Raw genomic sequence first — 12,998 nt, forward strand, 5'->3', positions numbered from 1 at the left:
GGACTCACTCAGAGCAGTCTTAGCCAACAGATATTCTTGAGGGATCCTGGCCCCCACGGAGCTCTACTCAGTACTGGGAGCTGGCAAGTGCTTCCCCTCGCTCTGTAAGCTGGGTCACTTTGGGGGCTTCCCCCCCTCCCTGGTGAACCAGGCCCTACGGCTCACACAGCACTAATCTGCAAATCCTGGGCTTCCTCCTGAGCCGGCTGGAGGGTGCTGCTGTTGGAGGCAGAAGCCCTGGTTTGGCAGCACAGAGTGGAGCCCCACCTCCTGAGCCTGCTCACCGTGCCAGAGTGTGAGACCACAAAAAAACACGTTTCCCCCCACTGACCCCTACACACAGCCCTCCTGGTCCTACACTTATTCAAAACGTTTATGAATCATCTAAACATTCCAGGCAGTGTGCTGGGGACCCAGGAATCCATGAGACAGTTCATTCACAGAGCGAGCTGCAAAGTGCCTTCCCCCGGATTCCAGTCTGCTGCCTGTTTTTGTAGATCAAGTTTATTTTGTTTTGTTTTGTCTTTTTAGGGTCGCACCCTCAGCATATGGAGGTTCCCAGGCTAGGGGTCGAATCATAGCTATAGCTTCCAGTCTATGCCACAGCCATAGCCACAGCAATGTGGGATCCTGAGCCATCTGCCACCTACACCACAGCTCAAGGCAACACAGGATCCTTAACCCAGTGAGCGAGGCCAGGGATTGAACCAGTGTCCTCACAGATACTGGTTGGGTTTGCTAACCACTGAATCATGACGGGAACTCCTTGCAGATAAATTTTATTGGAGCAGACACTCAATTGTGTACATATTATACATGGCTGCTTTGTGCCATAAAGCAGCGTTGAGTAGCCGCATCAGACTAAATGACCCACAATCCTAGAGTATATACTGTGTGGCCATTTATAGAAAACATTTGTTAAGTGCTGGTCTGGAGGAAGAGAAAGGGAAGTGAGTAGAGGATGACATCACCTTATGAGGGCACGGAGGCGGGGCCTCCACGGAGGCGGGGCCTCCACGGAGGCGGGGCCTCCACGGAGGCGGGGCCTCCACGGAGGCGGGGCCTCCACGGAGGCGGGGCCTCCACGGAGGCGGGGCCTAAAGCCGAGCAGAAGACTGGGTGGGGGAGCGTCCAGGTGGGCCTGTGCTTTAGGACCCCAAAGGCCTCCGAAGCAGCAGTGGGGAACCATTGAATGGTCTTGAGCAGGAGTGAGAAGATCACACCCAGGAACTACCGTGTGGAAAGTGGTGGAGGAGAGGCAGCACCAGGGCCCAGGGGCCCAGTATGAGACTGCGGAGACTGTCTAGGAGGGAGAAGAGAGAGGCCTGCATGAGCCAGGAGCTGGGGGAACGGAGAAGGAATCCATGCTGCTGGGATTTCCAGTGTGAGGGAGGGTGAGACAGGGTCAGGGCAGAGTCTGGGTCTGGCATCCCTGAACTCTGGGGTGGCACAGAAGCTCACCAAACTCTGCCAGATGCGGCAGTTGTTGAGCCAGGTGGATCTGAGGGAAGCCCCTCTTTCTAAGGTTGGAAAGTCAGGTCGGAGGTCAACCCTCCAGCTGTTTAGTGGAAGCCCTAGAAATGCCAGCCGGAGCCTCCTGGTGTGAGTTTCCTTGCTCTGAGTCCCTTTCTAGTATCTTCCAGGAGTTTCCTAACCAGTGACATCAGCATGGACCTTTTAGGATGCCCTGTGGGTGGAACCAGGGCTGCAATAAACTCAGGGAGCCTTGAAAATCCAGCACGTCCCTGCCCAAGTCCTTTCGCCAAAAGGGAGAGAAAGGCAGAGGCTGAAGCACAACATGTGGGCACAGGGGACCCAGCAGACCAGTCCAGGGGTCTGGACGCAGAGGGCTCCACATGTATGAGGGAGTTTTGAAGCCTCAGGCTTTGTTTTGTTTTGTTTTAAATTCAGTGCCTTTTTGCATTCTGTTGCATAATACATCTTTTGTGTTTTGAAGTAGAAGAAATGTGCTTCAGGAGTGTGTTCAGGCTGATTCTGTAGCTCCTGCTGTGGCTGGCTCAGCCAGGTGAGGGTCTGGGACAGGACGGTGAGGAGTGGCTGCAGCCTGGAGAAGGAGGCAGCTGTTTGTGCTATCACAGCAGTAGTGTAAGGAGGCACAGAGAGGTGATCAGCCCCCAAACTCCCTGACAGCAGGGACACACTTTTTCACCCCCGGATCTCTGGAAACCCAGGACTCAGGGCCTTTACACAGTGTAACTATATCTCTGGGCAATAAAGAGGAGGAAGATAGAATGCCTGGGGCCATGAAACAGTTGAAACACAGCCAGCTGCTCCCCTCTCTAACTTCTCTAAACCACGATTTTCTTCTCTGCAAGCTGGAAATAATGACCCCTTCCTGCTTAGCTGTCAGTCCTGCTGCAGTGCAGTAATGCAAACACTTTAAAAACCACAAGGCAATTCAGATACCCGAAGAGAACCATTATCCTATAGAGAATCACTACAGGAAAACCCTGCCATGGGGCCATAAGCAGGGGTGAGGGATGCTGAGAAACCCAAGCCCCTAAAATGCAAATTTGAGGTGTTACAAAATGGATGAACAAATGGGAGAGCTTTGGATCCCAGGCTGTCTGTCCCAGCACAGGCTCTTGTTTGGCGCCACCTGGTGGCATCTGTCTGTTTTGGCTTAAATAGCAAAGATTCTAGAATGTCCTGGGACTTCCAAAACAGATATAGATTCCAAGATTCCCTTAATTGGAGCCTCTTTGTTGGTCTTTTTGGAGAAAGTCGGGGTGCAGGGACCTATCCTCTACCTTTCCACTTCTGAATCAGGATTATCTACAGTTTCTCCACCCAGCCTGTTCCTGAGGCTATTTGATGACAACTCTGCTATATCTAAATTCCTCTTACCCTGGGCAATATATTGCATCTTGTTGTTGTTGCTTTTTCTGTATTAATCTCTTCTGAAGAAGCAGCCCTCCGTTTAATACCTGTGTCTACCACATGATCTACTTCCCAAGAGAGTCATATGTGTGTTTTTGTGTGCATATGTGTATGTGTATGTGCTGTGTGTGCATATGTTTGCATGTGCGTGTGTATGCATGCATGTTTGGGGGTGGTGATGAGTATGCGCACATTTGCATGGCATGGAAGGAGGGCTTGAGGGCAGGGTGTTTGCTCAGTCATCCTACCTTCTCTCACTTTTGGATGACTCTAAATGGGCTACTTCCCCTGAGACTTTCTCCTGCCCCATCAGCCAACATGGACCAGCCTCCCTCCAGGACTGTTCTGAAAGTCCCCCCTGCTGCCACTGGTCCCTTACTGTCTTCTTTCTTCAAAGCATGAGCAGAAGGTCCTGAAAGTGGTGGGCTTTGAGCACCATCCAATTTCCCCCATCCTTCTGAGAGGGCAGTGGAAGGATATCCTTTAAAAGCAGTCTGTGCTCAACAAGCAGTAAAGGTCATGCTTCATCGCTGAAGGTCAAAAGGCACAGGAAGCAATCCTGCACACGGGACTTCTTACTGAGCTCCTTTTCATTTGTTCGCTTTCCTCACAAGACTTTGAGAGACAGAAACACCCCTGGCTTTAAAATGCAGGCACTCCCTCACTCATTGGTTTTGTTAACTGATTTGGATCAGTGCTGAGTGCTTTGCTCTGCAGTGGGAAACATGACAGGCAGTGCACTCTTATTATTTTGAGGCAGCTCAACGTCTGGTAGGAGAGACCCTGGCAGCATCATGGGTGGGTGGATGCAGTAACAGGAGTACCGCACTGGAGGTGTTCATGGGGTCACGTGTCCCAGAGGATTGAGAACAACCTTTCCTGCCAGGTGTTTGCCTCGGTCATCTTGTTTTAAGACGGGGAAATACACATAACCCCACAGTGCTGACCTAGGTACCAGCAAGAAGGGCTGAAGGGAACAGCCAAGACGATGGAACAGTGTCTCCTGATCCTGCAGTGGCCCAGAGGCCCGGTGATTGGGGAGAAGTCCCCACATCATCCTTTTAGGGAGCAAACAAATGATTGCAGAATGCTTTGTCCTGGGTCAAGTCAGGCCGAGCTTGTGGCCAAGGTGCTTGTCCCTGTGACTCCTGCAGTGGGGACCCTTGTCCCTGTGACCCTTGCCACCCCTCCCCTGAGGCTGGGGGTCTCTCTAGGGTCCTGAGCCCCACCCTGGAGCTCCTGCAGGGAACCATAGTCAAGGCAGTTTCTCTCCTGAGGGATGCGGCTTCTCTGGGCTCCCTTGGGTGACCTAGATGTACCCACCAGATCGGCACCAGCCATGGGGAGCAGACAGGGCAGTGATGGCACGAGGAGGTCACCGGGGCTTCCTGGGACCCATTTCTGGAAGGCAGACAAAAAGCCTCTGGGTCACCACGGACTGTGGTCCCCCCAAGACAGAGCTCTTGGCCTCACACCCTCTTCCTGCTCAGCAAGTGCACATGTGGCCCCATGTGTGGCCCATGCCCAGGGGCTCAGGTTCACTATCCAAAGGACAGCACATACAGCATGTACAGCCCAGAGGCTGCATCTGCCCAGCAGAAATTCCCAGCTTCACCCCAGCATCCCACCCTCCTCTCCTCACCAGGCTCCCCTGCCTTCCCCACATCCCAAGGCTGCCCCATTCCCAGGCGAACCCCCTCTCCTTCAGGGAGCTCCCCAGGCCCCCCCTGGGTGTCACCCCCCTCCACACTCCCCAGCCAGGGGCTATCCAAAGGGCAAACCAAAAAAAAAAAAAAGGGAAACAAAAGCAAACAAAAGAATTCCCCTGACCCCCCAATAAACACACACACAAAGGAGCAGCCTTGTGGGAAGAGGAAGCGGCGCTTGCACCGACCCCTCGGGCTTGGGGGGGGCAGGCTCCCCCCATTGTTCTCTCCCCAGGCCCCGTGATGACAATCCCAGCCCGGACAGGTCGCAGCCCCCCTGCCCTGTCACCAGCACCCCTCCTCCTTCCCACCTCGGCCCCTGAGAAAGAAGCCTCGAAGCAGCTGTCACAGGCCCAGAAGTGGTTCCCACAGGAGGAGGAAGCGGGGCTCACAAAAGGCCGGGCTTTTCCCTGAGGAAGTAGCAGTGGCTTTGCAGTGACAGACTCCGGCAAGGATGAGGGACAGCGCAGGCCGGGGACCCAGGGGACCCGACCAGGAGAGGAGCGGCTCTGGAGGAAAGAAGGGCATTGTGAGCCCTTGTTTACTTGCAGTGGCGGCGACCCTGACCTTGCTGCTTGTCAACAGCCCCCCCTCCCCTCCCCCCCACAACCTTAACACATTGTGTGGAGTCCGCCCATTCAGAATTTCATTTGGGGGTGGTTGTTTTTCGGCCTCCAGCCCCTCCCCCAGCTGGCTCACTTTCAGCATTGTAACCCGGATAAAAGGCAAGATATCCTTCCCCTTTCTTGGAGCCAGCTTCCTACCCTGGCCTCGCAGACTCCCACTCTGTTAACCCTTAGCCTAGTGGGAGAACGGGCTCTGCAACAGCAACAGGCCCCATCCTGGGGGTGTATTCATCTATCTGCTGGGGATGGAAACCCAGGGTCCCAGGAAGGGCTTGGGAGAAAAGCAGATTTAGATGCTGGGATGTGGGGAGAGGCTGCAGAGCAATAGCATGGGGTGGTGGGGGCTGGGGAGTCCCCTCCAAAGGCTGATATCTCACCAGCTGCAGGATATGTTTTCAAAGGAGCAGTGACAAACCAGAGGGCATGCAGGAGAGGACCAGTGCCTGGATGCAGGGCTGGGAGCAGGGCAGTTAAGTGGATGGGGGAATTCTGGCCTAGAGACGACCTAGGCGCCAGGACAGGGGTTCCCTGGTTTATGGCGCCCTGTCTGGAGCCGAGGGCAAGGTTTACTCTGAGTAACTAAAAGGGCAGAATTGGGACCAGGATAGAAGCTACTAAAAGCCTAGGTCACGTCAATAAAGGATGCTCCCCATCTTGGAGGTGGAAGATGTGGCCCTGGCAAAGCTGAGAGCCCCCCTCTAAAAGCGGTGCTGTGAGTTCCCGCTGTGGCACTGTGAGATAATGATCCGGCTTGTCTCTTTGGAGGTGCTGGTTCCATCCCTGGCCCAGTGCAGCAGCTTAAGGATCCAGGGTTGCTGCAGCTGTGACTTAGGTTGCAGCTCTGGCTCAGATTCAGTCCCTGGCCTGGGAACTTACATACGCTGTGAGTGCAGCAAAAAAACAAACAAAAAAAAAACAGTGCCTGGATGTAGGGCTGGCAGAAGGTGCCTGGGTACCACTGATGTCAAGTGTCACGGTTTGGAAGCCAAGGCTCACTCTGGGACCAGCTCAGGGAGCCCAGGGCAGAGCCGGGACTGGAACCCAGGGCTCTGGACTCCAGAAGTTCAAGATGAGGCTTCTCCTTCCTAGGGCAAAGCTTACAGACAGGGGCGATCCCATGGGAGCTTCAAGCTCCTTCCACACAGAGATCAAAGCTTGGAGGACTCTTGGTGTCTCCCTCCCGCTCTGCTTGGTCCTCCTTGCATCTCTAGAACCCCGTCTTCCGTGATCTGGTCCCTCATACCGCCCTCCTTCTCTCCTCTCATCCTCGGCTGCAGCTTAGGAAATTGCAGACTGCAGGTACTCCCAGCTGGTTCCCTGCTCTGGAACCATCTCCCTGTCCTAAATTGTCACCTCCTACCAACCGCCCCCCACCCCAGACCCTGTGCCTCTCCAAGGCCCCGGTCTAACTTTTTAACTGCTCACTGGCCCCCGGGGAACCTGCCCCAACTGGTCCTAAGGGCTCTGAGAGGCTCCTGCCTCTGCAGCCACCACAGCCCCTTGGTTGTAGAATTTGCCCCACAGATGGATCTTGTCCCAGAGAGTCCGACCCTCAGGTCTCTACCCTGTGCTTGGAGGGGAAGTCCTCACTCCTGCTCATGCATTTGGGGACCATGACAGAATGCAAGAAAGACAGTGGCCCTGCCCTCTCGGAGCCCAGAGCATCCCCACGCCTGAGCACACACCTGGCAGCCCCGGCTCCTCACATGGTCGGCAGCGCCTCATCCATGCATTGGGCATGTGTCCATCTGCTCAGGCTGCTGTGACGCAGACTTGGGAGGGTCAACAGCCGAAGTGCTTCCTCCCACCTCTCTGGAGGGTGGGGGTCGAGGTCAGGGTGTCAGCAGGGTTGGTTTCTCCTGGGGCCTCTCCCCTTGGCGTGTAAACGACCACCTTCTCCCCATGTCCTCACGCGGTCTTCCCTCTGTGTGTCCATGTCCTAATCTCCTCTCCTTATAAGGACACTGTCATATGGAATGAGGACCCAGTCTAAAGACTTTTTTTTTTTTTTTTGTCTTTTTGCCATTTCTTGGGCTGCTCCCATGGCATATGGAGGTTCCCAGGCTAGGGGTCGAATCGGAGCTGTAGACTCCGGCCTACGCCAGAGCCACAGCAACTCGGGATCCGAGCCGCGTCTGCAACCTACACCACAGCTCACGGCAACGCCGGATCGTTAACCCACTGAGCAAGGGCAGGGACCGAACCCACAACCTCATGGTTCCTAGTCGGATTTGTTAACCACTGTGCCATGACGGGAACTCCCCTAAAGACTTTTTTTAACGCAACCACCTCTTGAAGGGCCCGGTCTCCAAATAGAGTCACATTCTGGGGTCCGGGGTGTTAGGCTTCAGAATATGGATTTACGGGGGGGACACAATGCAGCCCATTGTGGGGGTTTGGAGTAGGCCTTCTCTAAGGTCACGCCAGGAGGAGTTCCCATCGTGGTGCAGCATAAATGAATCCTACTAGGAACCATGAAGTTGCAGGTTCAGTCCCTGGCCTCTCTGAGTAGGTTAAGGATCTGGTGTTGCCGTGAGCTGTGGTGTAGGTCGCAGAAGTGGCTTGGATCATGCATTGCTGTGGCTGTGGCATAGGCCAGTGGCTACAGCTCTGATTTGACTCCTAGCCTGGGAACCTCCAATTGCCACGAGTGTGGCCCTAAAAAGTAAAAAGAAATAAAAAAAAGTCACTGATCCTGTGAATAATCAATCAGCTAAGGACATAGAAGAACAAATAGAGAGGAAAGATGGCGGGATGGGAAATGGAAGAACGGGATGAGAACTGGTGTCTGGAGAGCCATGCCCCCACCAAGATGTCTCTTTGATGTATAACCTGTTGGGCTCTGGGGTAGCCTGAAGCCCACCCTGACCACCATGGCCTTTTGGTCAGGGTCTCAGTCAGGCCTGTGTACAAAAGCAATGGTGACCGGGACAGTGACAGAAGTGGGCTGAATGGAGGTCAGGTCCACTTTGGGGAAATGCTTAGTGCTTTGAGAGAAGAGCTGCAGCCAAGGAGGGATGCATGGCATTGGGACATCTAGGGGGTTCTTTGCGCCCAGAAAGACTGTAAATTCTGACCCACAGGGACCACACAAAGGGTAGAGTAAGCCCAAGCCCTTCTGAGAAAGCCAAGATGGGGAGCCTGCCTCTTGCCCCCAAACTTCCTGGTATATGCAATGCATGGTTTTTTTCACTTTTAAAAGCTTTACTGAAGTACAGCTGATTACAATGCTGTGATCCGTTCTGCTGTACAGCAGTGATTCAGTTATACGTGATTTAGTTAAACATGTGCACGCATCCATTCTCTTTCAGATTCTTTACCCGCATAGATTATCACAGAATACTGGGTAGAGTTCCCTGTACTATGCATGAGGTCCCTGCCGGCCAACCATTCAGTGTAGCTCTGTGTACATGTGTTGGTCCCAAATGCCCAGGCCATCCTTCTCCTGCTCTACCTGTCCCCTTTGGTAACCATAAGTGTATTTTCAAAGTCTGTGAGTCTGTTTCTGTTCTGTAAATAAGTATCCTTTTGTAAGACTCCATATGTAAGTGATACCATATGATCGTCTTTTACCATTTGACTAACTTCACTCAGTATGGTAATCTCTAGATCCTTCTGTGTTGCTGCAAATGACGTTATTTCATTTATTTTTATGGCTGAGTAGTAGTCCATTGTAAACATGTACCACATCGTCTTTTTTTTTTTTTTTTGTCTTTTTGCCATTTCTAGGCCCGCTCCCGAGGCATATGGAGGTTCCCAGGCTAGGGGTTGAATCGGAGCTGTAGCCACCGGCCTGCGCCAGAGCCACAGCAATGCAGGATCGAGCCACGTCTACGACCTACACCACAGCTCAAGGCAATGCCGGATCCTTAACTCACTGAGCAAGGCCAGGAATCGAACCCACAACTTCATGGTTCCTAGTCGGATGTGTTAACCACTAAGCCAGACGGGAACTCCTACCACATCTTCTATATCCATTCCTCTGTCAATGGACATTCATGTTGTTTCCATGTCTTGGCTGTTGTAAATAGTGGTGCAGTGAACATTGGGGTACATGTATGTTTTTGCCTGTGTGTCTGTTGTGTGTGGGCATGCATGTGTGTGCCTGTGTGTCTGTGTCCTCATGCATTGCAAGTGGCTGAGTGCCCTGGATGAGGTGAGAAAAAGGCTTGAGCTCAGCAGGAATGTGGAGGCTGCCATTCAGGCCATAGGGTTCATTGGTCCCAGCACAGCAAGCATCTGGTCTTACCCAGGAGCAAGTGGGGACACCCACTGCTCCCCATCTCTTCTTCAAAGGTTTCCTCCTGGCTCCATGTGGATCTGTTTGCTTTTCTCTAAGATTTGAAGAGAGGGGGTATCTTCTGCCCAGGATCAACACGAGGTGTCCTGAGAAACCCTTAACACACGGCACGCTGCTCTCAAGCCCAAAGACACACTCCCATGAGTTCCTCTGTGTGGTTCTCACAGTGGCCTCTGGCAGTGGGGTACAGACCATTCCCCCGGCGCAGTCTGGCTGTGGAATGCTGGCTGTGGGGTGTGGGAGTAGTGGGACCAGGGCTGGGATCCTGGCTCAGCCACTCAGCAATGTGGAACTTAAGTCTCTGACCCCTGACATCCTGCGATGTAAATGGGGAGCTTTGGCCATGATAGGTGAGCCAAGGGGTGTAAAACACAGGGCACAGTTAAGTGGGTGTGGCAGTGCCCCCCACCCTGCTCCTCCACCCAGGGGCCCTCACAGCGGCCCTGAGGCTTAGAGTCAGGACCTTCCAACTCCACCTCCCCCTCCCTGTCTCTAGAAATCTCTTTGCTCATCTGTCCCACCTCAAGGCTGCCTCTTATTCAAACCCTCCGAAGTCTGGGGTCGACACGAAGTCGAGGTCACCAACCTGCTGTCTTTCCCACTTTCTGATCCCAGTAGCCCCCAAACTAGCAAAATCCCAAATCAGAACTCGAAAGGCAGAGACAGCTCACCTGGACCCTCCTCAGAACCCATGGCCCCCAAAGGTCCTCCAGTCTCACAGAAAATTCCCCTCCCCTGGGATCTGCACACAGCAGCTCAGAGGCTGAGAATCACCCCTCGTCCTGCTTCTCACCCTCTCTGTCCCCGTGTGTCCACCCCACACGCATTCACTCCTGCAACACTCACACTAAGTACAGACACATCTCAGAGATGTGGGTTTGGTTCCAGACTCCAACAATAAGACCAATATCACAATAAATCAAGTCATGCAATTCTTTTGGTTTTCCAGTGTGCATAGAAATTATGTTTATACTATATTGTGGTCTATAAGTGTGCAATAGCATTATGTCTGAAAAAAAAAAGTCATACCTTAGTTTAAAATGCTTTCTTGATAAAAATGCTATCATCTGAGTCTTCGTGAGTGGTAATGTTGTTGTAATTGGAACATCAGAGACGTCTGGTCACAGATCATCATCAGAGATATAATAATGACCAAGCATTTGAAGTATTGTGACAATTACCGAATGTGACACAGAGACTCCAAGCGAGCAGAGGCTGCTGGAAAAAATGGTGCCCTTAAGACTTGCTCGACACGGGTTTGCCACCAAACTTCAATTTGTGCAAAAAGCAGTATCTGCAAAGGGCAGTCAAGCAAGGCCTGGTATTGCCTGCGTGTGGCCCACTCCCTCATTTGACAGCTGGGAGCTGAAGCGTTGGGTAAAGTCTCTCACCCAGGGCCAAGCAGCCAATGTGTGGGCAAAACTGGGTTAGAATCTAGCCCAGGGGGGAGGCTTTCCAGTGAATTGGATCCTATAGAATCATCTCCGAAAAGACTCAGACATGGATTTCAGAGTTATTGTTCACCTTTGTGGTAGAGAGAAACACTACCCTCCAGAATTTTCTTTGTGGGAGGAGGAAAAAATAAGAAGCTGCAATTCAGCAGGGAGTACAATTTTAAAAATAAGCCTCCGGGCCAGTGTGTTTAATGCCCGCCCCATGGGGACGCTGGGCCCATAACTCAGGAGCACAATGGCTTTTCTTGTTGTGAATGAGTGTGAAGTGCCAGCAGAGGAAATAGGAAGCCCCCAATGCAGTCTGAATGGACCTGTGAACAGGCATAATAAAAGTTGTCCTGGATTTCCGTTACCACCAGGTGTTTCCGCCGGACTTCTATTCATTCGGGGGCAGGGATGGCCTCGGGGGCCAAATCTTCCCCAGAGAGACCCCACCCCCACTCCCCTCCCCTGACCTCGCGCACCCACTGGGGCCACCTCGGGCCTGGACTCCTGGGATCGGGTGACCGGGTCCAGCGCTGTGGGCTTGGCTTTAGAGTAACGGAGAGGGAGAGGGGTGACAAAGAGGAGAAGGGGGCAGTGAAGTTATGAGCGGGACCCCAGGGCCGGTGGAGATATGTAGTTCCAAGAGGGATGAGAGATGTGGCAAGGGACATGGGCCAGAAGCTGGGAAGTCCCAGCAGCAGGGAGGATGGGGGGTAGACGATGAGACGGACCCCCATTCGTGAGGACAGACAGGGAAACGTCAACCCAAGGCACAGGCCCATGGAAACAGCTGGAGGCAGGTGACTCCAGGCCACTCACTTGCCCTGTGACCTTGAGCATGTCACCCTCTCCCCTGGCTTGTCCCTTAGCTGCCAAACGAGAAGGCTGGCTGGAACACGCTGTCCTCCTAGGGCATCCACTGCTATCCGAGGTCACGTTGTAAGACGGGAAGAGGCCCACACAACCTGGGGGGCTAGGGGGTCGGGGGGTTGGTCACTGATGACTGAGGTCAGCCTGGTGTAAGGGGGGACAGTGGAGTAGGTGTGTTCCTGCACAGCTCGGACCACAGAATACCCACCTGCCTGACCCCGGGGGCTGAGGAAGCCCCCAGGCCGGCACTTTAACCATCTTAATGGAACAGATTCATAGAGATGCAGCTTTAACCATCTTAATGGGACAGGTTCATAGAGATACAGCCACAGCAAGGAGGGGTCTTATCGTTCTGAAATGCAGGGTGTGTAATCTCTTGAGGTACAAGCACATCATCAATGACTTGGCTCTTTACACAGTAGATGGTTTACAACACACACCTTCCAATGGAAAAGAAATCATGGACCGGCCATGGCCCTGACCCTGTGCAGGGAATCGGGCACTTCTCCCCCACCACCAGTAGGAAGGCCCACCTCCTCCAGGAAGCCTGCTAGGATGGCCCAACTCCAGGGGATGGACGTTGCCTGGAATCCATGGACAGCTGACCCCATGGGCCTTAGAACATGTTAGCCGGGCAGCATCCCTGAGGCCAGAGGAAGACACTCCAGCTGGAAACCCCCAATCCTTCCAATTCCTGGTTCCACCTGCAGGACAGATGGGCGAGCCAAGCAGGAAATGTGGATGAAGCACGGACTGGGAGCAGAGCAGTCCCTCAGTCGCCAGTGTTTGGAGAGCACGTTGTGACCATGGTCAGTTCAGGTGTCTGATTGATATCTTAATCATCAGTCACCTAAGGCCTTCGGGTATCAATAATTAGAGTCATGCATCACAGTATTCAAGATAATGTGCATTTTCAATTCCCTGGGCAAGGATGACTTTGGTGAGAATGGGCAGGGTGATATTGGCGATACACGGAGAAGCAGCTTCGAAGAGAATGCAGAGCTCGATGCTTTTGTACCTTACGTCTAATTTGGGGTCTAGTAACTATAATAATGCTGTACGAAGGGTGTATGTAATGGGCAGGTAACAGCAGAGGGGCTCACAGGAGTGCATGGGTCGTATGTGCATCAAAGTTCTTATAACTAGTAATGGCAGA

At 53.1% G+C, this 12,998-nt stretch overlaps 1 protein-coding gene across 1 annotated transcript in view; it reads right to left on the reverse strand.

Annotated features, from left to right (window-relative positions):
• The window catches only part of RP1L1 (RP1 like 1), a 50,944-nt gene continuing 38,918 nt past the window's right edge, over window positions 973-12,998 (reverse strand). Inside the window, exon 5 of the mRNA XM_021073064.1 lies at window positions 973-1,097. Within this exon, the coding sequence (XP_020928723.1) occupies window positions 973-1,097 (125 nt within the window). The remainder of the gene's footprint in view (window positions 1,098-12,998) is intronic.

Source organism: Sus scrofa, chromosome 14 (genome assembly GCF_000003025.6).
Source record: "Sus scrofa isolate TJ Tabasco breed Duroc chromosome 14, Sscrofa11.1, whole genome shotgun sequence".
NCBI classification, from domain to species: Eukaryota; Metazoa; Chordata; class Mammalia; order Artiodactyla; family Suidae; genus Sus; species Sus scrofa.